General features: G+C 35.0%; 1 protein-coding gene across 1 annotated transcript; it reads right to left on the reverse strand.

Annotated features, from left to right (window-relative positions):
* Nucleotides 1-3,470: 3,470 nt before the first annotated feature.
* Nucleotides 3,471-10,968, reverse strand: LOC129250454 (myb-like protein D). The gene is made up of 3 exons (XM_054890076.1): nt 10,071-10,968; nt 6,685-7,173; nt 3,471-3,484 (listed from the first exon to the last, which is right to left on the reverse strand). Exons 1-3 carry the CDS (start codon nt 10,966-10,968, stop codon nt 3,471-3,473), a joined length of 1,401 nt encoding a protein of 466 aa, XP_054746051.1.
* Between the last annotated feature and the right edge of the window lie 1,715 nt (nt 10,969-12,683).

Raw genomic sequence — 12,683 nt, forward strand, 5'->3', positions numbered from 1 at the left:
GTCCCGGATATCGGTATCAAGGGACAATGCTCTGTTGTTTTGTGTTACGATGTAGTAATGTTGTAAGAGTGTAAAATTTTTATAGATCTGGTTTAGAAAGGACCTTACTATATTACAAGTTTTCAGTATGACAGCTTTTTGTATTTGTGCGTGTGTTTTTTCGTTTATATTTATTGATTTTAGGTTTTGTATGAAAGTGTTGTGTAATATTCCTGTTACTGAAATAATAAATGGTACTATTTTCACTTCATTTTGTTTCCATATGTTTTTGATTTCTTGAGCAAGCTCTATGTATTTTTCAATTTTTTCTGTATATTTGCTGTGTATATTAACGTCATTAGGGACAATTATTTCAATTAACTGTGTGGCTTTTTCTTTCTTATCTATTATTATTATATCTGGTCTATTGCATATTATTGTCTTGTCAGTGTATATGGTTCTGTCCCAGTATAGTTTAAAGTCTTCGTTTTCTAGTATGGTTTCGGGTGTATATTCATAATATGGTGCTGTGTCATTGGTTAAGTTGAGAAAGGTGGCCATTTCCTTGTGGATGATTTTGGCTACTGTATTGTGTCTTTGTGTGTATTTTGTCCCAGCGAGCATTGGGCATCCCGCAGTTATGTGGTCTATAGTTTCTGTGTATATGTTACATTTACGGCATCTGTCGGATGTGATGGTTGAATCTTTTATTACGTATTTTCTGTAGTTTCTTGTGGCTATGATTTGGTCTTGTATTCCAATGATGAATCCTTCTGTTTCTGCTTGTAGATCTCCTTTTCTTAGCCACGTATATGTATTTTGCTGATCTATGTTGACGTTGTTAACTATATGTGGGTGTTTTCCGTGTATTTGTTTTTGTTTCCATGCTCCTAGGGTTTCTTCTATTGTATGTTTTGGTAGAATAAGGTTTTGGTTGTTGTGTTTGGTCTGTAATTTGCTGGATTATTGGTTTGATCATTCTTTGGTTTAATAAATGTTATTCCTTGAGTAAGAAAAGCTGGTAGAGTGTTTGATTGGTTTATTGTATCGTTTATTAATTTTAGTAGTCTATTGTGTGTCGATGTTATTGTTTTGTACCAATAGTTGTGGATGTGGTCTATTCCGGGATATTTCCAATTGTGTGTGTTTTTGATAGTTGTTGTAAGTTTTGGTAGGGTTATTGTGATGTTTTCTTGTGTTGGTATAGTACTGTGTGCTTCTTCTTCCTGTTTTATCCATGTGTTATTGTTATTATGTTCTTCATATTTTGACCATATATTTGGCCAGTATGTTTGTATTTGCTGGAGGACTTATGTTTAATTGATGATTCTTTTCTGTTTTATAAAAGGTTTTTCCGTTGTACTTAAATATTCTCTTTGGTTTCTTCCGTTCATTTGACTCTTTATATTTACGTAGCCTATATGCGTATACTTTTAATTTTTGTTTCAAGGTATCCAGCGTGATTGGAAGGGATTCGCTCTTCCCTGCCAACCGCTTCAGGTGTTTGGTGACTTTGTTCGATGTATTTCCTCTACTATGTTGTGTGATTATTGCTATGTCTTTTCTTAATTTATTAATTTTTGTATTTAAGCGAGTTTGCCATTTTGGGGCTCGTTTTCTGGTTATTGTGTGTTAATTGTTGGATATTTTTTGTTGATTTAGTTCTATTACTGTTGTTGCGACTGTGTATATCAATGTTTGGTATTCTTCCAGGTTCTGTGTTTCTTCTAAATATGTTTGGTTTTCGGTTAGGTATCGATTTATATAACATATATATGTGTTTGTATATTCTTTAAAAATTAATTTTGGAAGTGAAGGTCTGATTGTTGGGTCCGTATTTTTCCATTTTGTTGGGTTTGTCATTAGTTTGTTTTCCATTTCTTCTATTGTGTGGTGTGTGTTTGGGACCGGGATAGTATATTGTGTGGGACTGGTTATTGATGTGTTGTTATTATTATATTACATGTTACTTCGATTGCTTCGTGTTGCTCTGTTGATATTGCACGTGTTTGCGTTGGTTGTGTGTTTAGGTGTGTTGTTGCATGTGGTTCATCTAATAAAGACTGAGTTTGTGTTGATGGTGGCTTAAAGTGTGCCACTACTATTTGTTTGATGTTTTCAATTTCAATATCTGATAAAAGCTTGTTTACAATAATGGCCCTTTTCTGATCTACTACTCTCTGTGAGGTGATTACGTCTTCAAATTGTGGGTATATTTGAAGAAATAAGTTCCGCATTTCGTCTTTGTACCCTGTTTTATTTGATTCCATTTTTGTTGCTTGATAGTAGCATCGCATAACTGTGGTGTTCATTTCTGTTGTCCATGCTAAGCGCTGCCGGGGCTTTCCAGCTTTTGTGGTTGCAGGTTGACCATGCAAAACACTTTGTACTGGTCTTCTTGATCGGGCTGTTGGTTCCCGCACCGATCCCGATCATTGCGGTGCTCGTCCGAGGCTTGTGTTCTTCTTCTTGAAACTATTTTCACGTCTAGTGGGTAGTTGGCCCATCAAGACGGTTGACTATGGTACCGTGGGGGCGTCGCTCCCCATCACATCTCTTTCGATCTATTCCTTGCGGTTTAAATTGGTTCACAGTTTTCCTTCTGGGTTCACAGTATCCTTCAGACATACATTTTACTAGCCTGCATGTTTGGCATTCAGACGGTAGGTTTGTTGTTCTCTCGTCCGGACTAGGGACCGCGGTGTTGTCACACCCGTCACACCTCTTAGGTATGCCCTTATTATTATTATTATTATTATTATTATTATTATTATTATTATCCACGCCACTCTCCCCCCCGCATACCGCGCGAGGCGGGGTCCATTTTCACCGAGCACAACGGCAGTTTCGGACCACAAGTCGTGTCGGCACTTTTATATATTTTGTTAGTTTTGGTTTAAGGGGGGAGATACATGTAAATGCTTAACTTTTCCTTGATGTTTGTGATTTATTTTTTTTATTAAAGAGTCATTATATATTTTTAAAAATTGGCATGTATTTTGTTTAAATATTAAAATAATACAAAAAAAAATGTTTTGATTATAATAATTTAAAATGGCGGGTATACGTGAAATTCTTCCTGTGAAGGTCGGAGCGAGGCTTTTTAATCGGCGGGCATTCTAGCAACGTTTCTAGTGATCTGAAAACCAAAAAACAAACCTTTTTGTGTTTATTAATGTCATAATTTGTCGGTGAACCTAAAAAAATTAAAAAAAATTAAAAATTCACGAAATACAATGCTTAAAAAAAATAAAATGAATTTTGGCCCTAATTTTTCATGTTGTTTTGCTCTAAAAAAATTATTTTCTCAAAAAATTTTTGGAAACTTGTAGGTTCACATAGAAAGTAATATCATTAGAAAGATGTGTGCAAAATTTCAGGAAGATCGGTTAATAACTTTTCGAGTTATCGTGTACGCCAATCCGAGAAGTATAGTTTTGAGAAAAACGTGACTAAAAAGTCCCAGAGCTCGAAGGCAAAGAATAGAGTTGTCACGGTTTACGCTCTATAATATGAGAAATACTGAAAATTATGTTCTAAAAATAACATATTCTGAAAGGTCTATACTAACATATTATGGGAAAAAAAAATTTTTTTTTTTTCAACATTTTACATGTATCTCCCCCCTTAAAAATTTTCGAGTTATCCGTGTTGTTTGCATGATTATCGCTCTTTGAATTGTATGGTGGATGTTTTGTTCTAGTTCTATTGTTTTTATGTGGTTTGTAAATGTATTTGCGGTTAAGCCAGTTGCAGATATTATTATTGGTACTATATTAACTTTTCGTTGCTTCCATAGTTGTTTTATTTCAATTGCGATTGGAGTATATTTAGAAATTTTTTCTTGTTCTTTTTGGATTAAATTATTATCATTAGGGACTGCAACATCAATCAGATATGTTTCTTTTTGTTTTTTGTTTATAAGTGTGATGTCTGGTCTATTGCTTGTAACTGTTAAATCCGTAAGGATCGCTCTGTCCCAGTAAAGCTTTATTTCTTCGTTTTCCATTACGTTTTGAGGTGCATATTTGTAGTAAGGTTCATCGGTGTTGTTTGTTAACTTATATTTGATGGCCAGTTGTTGATGGATTATTTTGGCTGCTATATTGTGTCTCTCAGTGTAATCGGTTCCTGCAAGTATTGAGCATCCACTTACGATGTGTTCTATAGTCTCTCTTTGCTGATAGCATTTTCTGCAAATATCGGAATCTAAGCGTTCTTTGAGGATGTATTTCCTGTAGTTCTTCGTTGCGATTACTCCGTCTTGAATTGCTAGCAGAAACCCTTCAGTTTCCGGAAACAGACGACCTTGTGTTAACCATTTGTAGGAGAGTTCTGTGTTTATTCTACTATTAAGCATTATGTTGATATGTTTTCCATGTATTGGTTTTTATATCCACGTTTGTTTCTTTGACTCAGTTGTTATTATTTGTGTGGTGATGTTTTCCTGTTTTAAGTTTAGTGGGGTGAAATCATCATCTGCCTTGGCTATTGCTTTGTGTAGTTGTGTTTGTTGGTTGTGAAAGTATTCTCTTAGATTTTTTATTTGTGTATTGTGTAATGCATGTATATCAATAAGTCCTCTTCCACCTTCCTTCCGTTTGATCGTGATCCGCTCTGTACACGAATTCGGGTGCAGGTAGCGATGTTTTGTTAGAGTTGTTCTTGTTAATCTATTGAGACTTTCGAGATCCGTATCTGTCCATTTAATAATTCCGAATGAATATGATAATATGGGTATCGCGAATGTGTTTACGGCTTTAAATGTATTAAGTGCGTTTAGCTGGGTTTTAAGTATAAGTTTGAGCCTGTGCCTATATGCATTTTTTAATTGATTTTTAATCAGCCCGTGGTTAATTTTCGTATTTTGTTCAAAACCGAGGTATTTGTATGTTTCGTCAGCTTTCATATTACTGAGGATTTCACCATCCAGTGTCTCGTTTTGTTGTTGAAGCGTTAATTTTCCTCGTTCTATGTGTACAAGTTTGCATTTTTCAATTCCGAATTCCATTCCAATGTTTGCCGTGGTTTTTTCAACTATTCTCAGAATACTTTGCATTTGTGTTAAATTAGGTGCATACATTTTTATGTCGTCCATGTATAGTAAATGATTTATTTTGTGTAGTGTTTGCTTACTGTGTTTTATTTGCAAACCATACTGCGTGTTATTTAATGCATTTGAGATGGGGTTTAATCCCAGACAAAACCAAAGCGCACTTAAAGAATCGCCTTGAAAGATACCTGTGTTTATTTTTATTTCGTTTGTTTTAATTTTATTCATTCCGTTATTGAGATAAATCGTAGTTCTCCAAGATTGCATTGCACTTTTAAGGAAGTTTTGTATTTGTAGGTCAATTTTATATATTTCAAGGACTTTTTGTAACCATATGTGGGGTATTGAGTCAAATGCTTTTTTATAATCGATATAACATGTTACAAGATTTCTTTGAGACTTTTCGGTTTGTTTCATTATTACACTATCAATAATAAGTTGCTCTTTACACCCTTGACTATGTTTCCTGCATCCTTTTTGTTCTTCTGTAAGTATGTTGTGTTGTTTGATATGTTTCTCTATTTTTGTGGCTATTACTGATGTTATAATTTTATATAGAGTCGGTAAACAAGTTATAGGTCTGTAGTTTTTTGGATTTTGGGTATCTGAGTTTTTAGGTATTATAAATGTTTTTCCATGTGTGAGAAATTTCGGTAACTCCTCTGGTTTACTTAAAATATAGTTTATTTGTATTGTCAATGTGCTATGAAGTGCTGTAAACTGTTTGTACCAGAAATTGTGAATATGGTCGGTTCCGGGTGCTTTCCAGTTATGAGTTTGTTTGATAATATTTGTAAGCTGAGTTGTGGTTATTGAGTGGTCTATTTGTTGTGGTATATGTAAATGGTTTTGCTTTTCTGTTTTAATCCAGAAAGCATCTTCTTCTATTGTCTTTGAGTGCGACCAGATGGATTTCCAAAAGTCTTCTATCTGGTCCTTGCAGGGAGGTATCATGTCAATGCTATTGTCTCGTGTCAAATTCTTGAAAAATTGTCTTTGATTATTGTTGAATTGATTATTATGTGTGTGTCTATCATTTGATTTCTTATATCGTTTCAGTCTCTTTGCATACACTGAGAGTTGTTGTTTCATTTTGTCCATTGCTTCGCATGTATTTTCGTTGCGATTTGCTATAATGTGCTTAATGTTGGTGATACGTTTTTTTGATCGTAAACCTGATATATATTGCGTTAGTCTACCTATGTTTTTTCTGAGCGCGTTGATTTTGTTTTCCAGTCTAATTTCCCATTTCGGTTTATTGTTGAGTTTTTTGTTCTTGATATTCTTATCGGTATAAATTTTTTGATTGTTATTTAATATGATTACTGTGGCTGCAGCATATATCAGTAGATGTGTTTCTGATATGGTTTGTAGGTTTAATGCATGATGTTCCAGCACAGAGTTTATATTGGAAATAAGGTGCTTGGTATTTCTATTAAATTTGAGTTTTGGTAGTTGGTATCTATTTTCGGGTTCAATGTCTTGCCACTTTATTAATTGTTCTTGTAATTCTTTCTCATATTTATTTATTGCTATATTTTCTTCGTTGTTATTTTTATTATTGTTACAGTTGTTATTGTTTATTAAAGTAGTTTGTAGAGTTGGGGTATTATTATCATTTGGGTTATTGTTTTGAATTTCTATATGTTCACTGTGTTGTGCAGTATTATTTGGGTTATTGGTTTCCAGTTGTGATTCTATTGCTGAGTTGTTGTTGTTATCCTGACTGCCACTTTGTAATTCTTTTGCAATTTCCTCTTTTATATTTTGCAGTTCTACAGCTGTTAGACGATTGTTTGTTACAATAGTGCGTTTCTGGTCTACTACTCTCTGTTGGGTTATGTTTGCATATTGAGGGTATATTTCAACGAATAATCTATGCAAATCTTCACGGTATCCAGTTTTATTTGTTTCTATGTTGGTGCTTTTGTAATAACATCGCATGACATTTATATTCATTTCTCGTGTCCAAGTCATACGTTGTCGTGGTTTTCCAGCTTTGGTGGTTGCTTCTTCAGAATGCAAAACACTTCCAGCTTGTTGTTGTTCGCGGTTATCCGTGGAGTTCGGGTTCGTTTCGGCATCTTGGTCGAGCAATGTGTTCCCGCGTCGTCCTCGACCCTGACGACGCTCGTCCGAGGCTACATTTTTATTACCAGGAACATTTTTTCACATTGGTGGGTGGTTAGCCCATACCAATGGTAAACTGAGGAGTGCGGGGTTGTCACACCCGAATCATATTGGATTCCTCTGCACATTTTTGTTTACTATTATTATTATTATTATTATTCCCACGCCATACCCCATACCGCGCGAGGCGGGGTCCATTTTCACCGAGCACGACGGCAGTTTCGTGCTGCAAGTCGTGTCGGCACTTTTTTTTTTGTGTTATGTTTTGTATCATTTTATTAATATTTATGTCAGTGTTTATTTATTTATGTCAATGTTTTTCTAATAATGTTGCATGTTTTTAAAATGACTGCTTTTTGTATCTTATGATGTATAATTGGGTTGATGTTGAGTTCTTTTAAGTTTTTAATAAATGTTTTGTGGAGTATTCCAGTTGCTGAAATCACAAATGGAATTGTTTTTACAGTTTTTTGTTTCCATATTCGTTTTATTTCTTGCGTTAGTTCACTATATTTTTCAATTTTTTCTACATATTTTCTGTGTATGTTAGTATCATTTGGGGTGCTGATTTCTATGAAGTATGTTATTTTGTTTATTTTATTTATTAAAGTAATATCCGGTCTATTGCTTATTACAGTTTTATCGGTGTGTATTGTAGTGTCCCAGTATAGGGTATGTTCTTCATTGTCTAAGATGTTTGAAGGGGTATATTTGTAATATGGATCTTTGTTTTCTTGTAAATGTTGTTTATTGGCTATTTCTTGATGTATTATTTTTGCAACTATGTTGTGTCTAAGTGTATATTCTGTGCCTGCTAAAATTTGACATCCTGCGGTTATGTGGTCTATTGTTTCTGGGTGTATTTGGCATCTTCGACATTTGTCGTTAGTTATACTTGGGTCTTTGATTATGTATTTTTGATAGTTTTTGGTGAGAATTACTTGGTCTTGAACGTCAATTATAAACCCTTCCGTTTCAGGATGAAGCTCTCCTCTCTGAAGCCAAGTGTAGCTATTCATTTTGTCAATATTTGGGTCTTCCATAAGATGTAAGTGTTTTCCGTGTAACTGTTTCTGTGCCCAAATAGTTTTCTTTTCGTCAACAGTTGTTTGGGTGATTGTTATTTCAGTGTTTTGTAGGTTTAGTGGGGTGTAGTGCTTATCTGCAAGGACTATTGCTTTGTGTAGATCAGATGTGTGGGTGTGGAAAAATTGTCTTAATGTTGAGATTTGGCTATTGTGAAGGTTTTGGATATCAATGAATCCTCTTCCTCCTTGTAGTCTTGGTATTGTAAGTCTCTGTGTGCATGAGTTGGGGTGAAGTTTTCTATGTTTGGTAAGTTGTCTTCTCGTTGTTCTTTCCAGGTTGTCAATATCAGTTTTGGTCCAGTTTATTATTCCAAAGGAGTAAGTGAGTATTGGTATGGCATAGGTGTTGATTGCTTTACAGAGGTTTTTGGAATTTAGTTGTGTTTTAAGTATCTGGTTAAGGCGTTTTTTGTATTGCAGTGAAAGGTGGTTTTTAATAGAGGTGTGGTCTATTTTTGTACTTTGTTGGAATCCAAGATACTTGTACGTTTCATGTTCTTCCATGTTTTCAAGGATTTGATCGTTTAACGTTTCAGTCAGTGTGTCAGTCCATTTTCCTTTCTCTATGTGTTGTGCTTTACATTTACTGATGCCAAAACTCATTTTTATATCGTTTGTTATTTGTTCTGTTATTTTTAAAAGTGCTTTTAGGTGTGTTTGTGTGGAGGCGTATAGTTTGATGTCGTCCATATATAGAAGATGGTTTATCGTGTGTTTTGTAGTATTTTCGTGTATTATATTGTATCCATATCTTGTGTTGCTGAGGTTGTTGGAAAGAGGGTTCAGACAGAGACAAAACCAAAGAGCACTTAGAGAGTCACCTTGGAAGATTCCTTTTTTTATGTCTATTTGTTCTGTTGTTATTGTTTCTGAAGATGTTATTAGATTTATTTGTGTTTTCCATTTATTCATTGTGTTTTGTAGAAAGCTTATTAGTTTTGGGTGTATTTTGTATATTTGAAGCACTTTGATTAACCAGCTATGTGGCACGGAGTCGAAAGCTTTCTGGTAGTCTATGTAGCATGAATGTAGGTTCCGTTGTTTTGATGTGGCTTGTTTCATAATTGTTGTGTCAATTATAAGTTGCTCCTTGCAGCCCTGACTGTTTTTTTTGCATCCTTTTTGTTCATCAGTTATGACGTTTTGTTGTGTTAGATGAGTTTCTATTTTCGAGGAAATTGTGGAGGTGATTATTTTATATAGTGTAGGTAGGCATGTTATTGGTCTATAGTTGGACGGGTTGGTAGTTTCATTATTTTTTGGTTTGATGTATGTTTTGCCTATTGTAAGAAATTCTGGTAGAGTTTGTGGTTGGTCTATTATTTTATTAATTGCTAGTGCTAGGTGATGGTGTGTTGAGGTGAACTTTTTGTACCAGAAATTTTGGACGTTATCTATTCCTGGACATTTCCAATTGTGAGTTTTATTGATTATGTTGGTTAGTTCCTCTGTTGACAGTGCGATATTGTGTTGTGGTTGTAGATCTTTTTATCGGTGTTCTTCTTGGCGAATCCATGTAGCTGATTCGTTGTGCTGAGTAGGTATTGACCATATGTTTTTCCAGTAATTCGTTATTTGTTCTTTTGTTGGTGGGATAATTTGAAAGTCTTCTTTGGATGCTAATTTTTTGTAAAAAGTCTTTTGGTTATTTTTGAATAGCTTGTTATCAGTCCTCCTTTGATTGGATTCTTTATAACGTGTTAGTCCGGCCGCGTACACCTTAAGTTTTTGTTTATGGGTGTCTATTATTTCGTCTAATGGTTTGTTATTTTTTTGTTGTAAAACGTTTATGTGTTTGATTATATTTTTTGATCTATTACCGTTCTTGTATTGTGTTAGACGTCCTAAGTTCCTCCGGAATTCATTTACTTTATTTTCAATTCGTATTTGCCACTTATGTTTTCCCGAGTTAAATATTTTGTTGTTTTGTGTTATAGGTTGTTGGTTGTTAAGTATTGTTGTAGTTATTGCAGCTACGTATATATATGTGTGAATGTTTTCTATTGTGGAGTTATGATTGAGCATTGTTGGTAGTATAGTGTTGTTTATAGTTTCGATATATTTAATGGTGTCTTTTTTAAATATTAATTTTGGAATTCGAGGGCGACTAACTGGGTTTACACTTTCCCACTTTATTAGATTAGTGTTTATTTCATTTAGAGTTTTTGCGATCATATCGTTGTTCGGGTTATTTGTGATTTCAGCTCTGTTTGTGTTTCTATTGGGACTTTGTTCTTCATTATTATTTTGGTCTATTAAATCGTTTATTTGGTTATTATTATTAGGATTTTGTGTAATGTTCTGCTCTATATTGTTGTTATGTATGCTAGCTATTTTATTGGCTACTTCTTCTTTAATATTTTCAATGTTAACGTCGGTTAAAAGTTTATTTGTCATTATTGCTCGCTTTTGGTCTGATACTCTTTGTGCAGTTATTTTGTGTTCGTATTGTGGATATAATTGTATAAATAGTCTATGGAAATCTGTTCTGTATCCTGTTTTCAGTGTGTCCAATTTCGTTGCAGTGTAGTAGCAGTGCATAATATCTTCATTCATTTTTGTAGTCCATGCTATGCGCTGCCTTGGTTTTCCTGCTTTTGTGGTTGTCTGTTGTTCAGGCAAAACATTTGGAGCAGGTTGTTGGCTATTGTCATCATGATCGGGCTCTTGATTCCCGCGTCGTTCCCGACCGTTACGACGCTCGTCCGAGGCTCTCATATTTCGTGGAACCGTTTTTTCACACTAGTAGATGGTTAGTCTATTCTAGTGGTTGACTGGGGTCCGCGGATTCGTCATTTCCGTAATGCCAAAGAGGCATTCCTTTGCGGTTTTTGTTTACAGTTTTTCTTCTGGGTTCACAGTTTTCCTTCAGGCATGCATTCAACCAGCCAGTATGCTAGGCTTTTTGACGGGATTGTTCTTTTCGTCGTCTAGACTTAGGTACCGTGGATTCGTCACATCCATGATCCCCTATCGGAGGATCCCTATCCGGTTTTTGACTAGGGAAACCGCGGGATTGTCAAGCCCGTCATCCCCTAATAGGAGATGCCCTTGCGGGGGGGGAGCACACTAGCTGCTTGGGCCTTCGGTGCTTGGTAATTATGAGATTATGTTTAAGTTTTAAGGTATAGGATAAATGACAATTTTACAAGCTTTCAATTAGGCCGATAACCTTAATAAAGTTATATATTTTAATGGCATTCTCTATTGTGGTATTGTTCAAAAGTTCGGAGGGGTTTTTGGAACCAAAATAGGTGCACGGTTACTATTTAAATTTGCACAGATGTCTATTATGTGTATAAGGTTAAGTTGATCGTTACATAAAGGACATGTGGGAGGAGACGTGGATAGAAGAAGGTGTTCATGGGTTAGCCTGGAGTGACCGATCCTTAAACGCACGAATACAGAAATTTGATTCCTTGATATTGAGGATGCATATATTGCTTTTTCACACTCTGGGTTAAAAGCTTTATATGGGTGCCTGAATTGCGCTCACGATGCATATTTTTGTCGAAGGATATAGATGTTTATGTAGGCTGGAAGGTCTTTAGAGACAAGTGGAGTAAATAGAAAGACTGGGGATTGGTGCATGTATTTGGCCGCTAGATCTGCCGATTCATTTCCCAGAATGCTTTTGTGACTTGGAATTTCTATTATTTCCCTAGCTTTCCCTTTTAGCTTGATTTTAATCATGTCTGAAAACAGTCCCTGTGATAGTTCATCATATGTCTGTAACATGGGATGGACTCTATCTATTAAGTTTATAAATGTCTGAGGGTCCCTATTGTAGCCGGTAAATTCTGGGAGATTTCCTAAATACTTCAGAGAATCGAATCGTATTTGAGCCATTATACTCTAATTGTTTTTATTTTCTTATTACGTTAATTAATAATTAATTAACTAGTTTTTAATAAAGTCTTAAGTTAATTAATTTCCTAATAAAGTCTGCTATTTCTTAATTGTCCTCGGCTTCGATGAGAATACAATTCTTCTTGGATGTCGAAGTAATCGTCCATATATAGGGTTGGCCATGTAAAATTTGCTTTTTGAATCGGCTGTAAAAAAAACTGATCAATATTTTTTCAAACTTTTTTTTTATTTTGAAGATTGAACATTGTCATTTATGAATGAAAAATAGAATCGTTCAAATGATTGTCACGACTGGCTTTAGAGTAGTCCATTCGATCAACCCAATTTTTAAGCACATTTTCGATAGTTTGGGCTCCAATTTCATGAATGGCAACTTCGATTTCGTGTTTTAAAGCATCAATCGTCTCTGGATGGTTCGCATAGCATTTATCCTTAACGACTCCCCACAAAAAATAGTCCAACGAGCTTAAATCACAGCTCCGAGGCGGCCAATTGTTATTGGAATTCAAACACGGTAGCCAAAAGTTCGAGTGTAACTTTGGCAGTGTGACAAGTTGCACCGT

This window comes from Anastrepha obliqua, chromosome 6 (genome assembly GCF_027943255.1).
Source record: "Anastrepha obliqua isolate idAnaObli1 chromosome 6, idAnaObli1_1.0, whole genome shotgun sequence".
Taxonomy (NCBI): Eukaryota; Metazoa; Arthropoda; class Insecta; order Diptera; family Tephritidae; genus Anastrepha; species Anastrepha obliqua.

Excerpts from the sequence above, each read along its gene's own strand:
- LOC129250454 (XM_054890076.1), bottom strand. The coding sequence starts at position 10,968 with ATGAGAGCCTCGGACGAGCGTCGTAACGGTCGGGAACGACGCGGGAAT. Across the intron at positions 7,174-10,070 it reads TCTAACACAATACAAGAACG|CCTCGGACGAGCGTCGTCAG; the intron begins GTAATAGATCAA and ends ATAAAAATGTAG.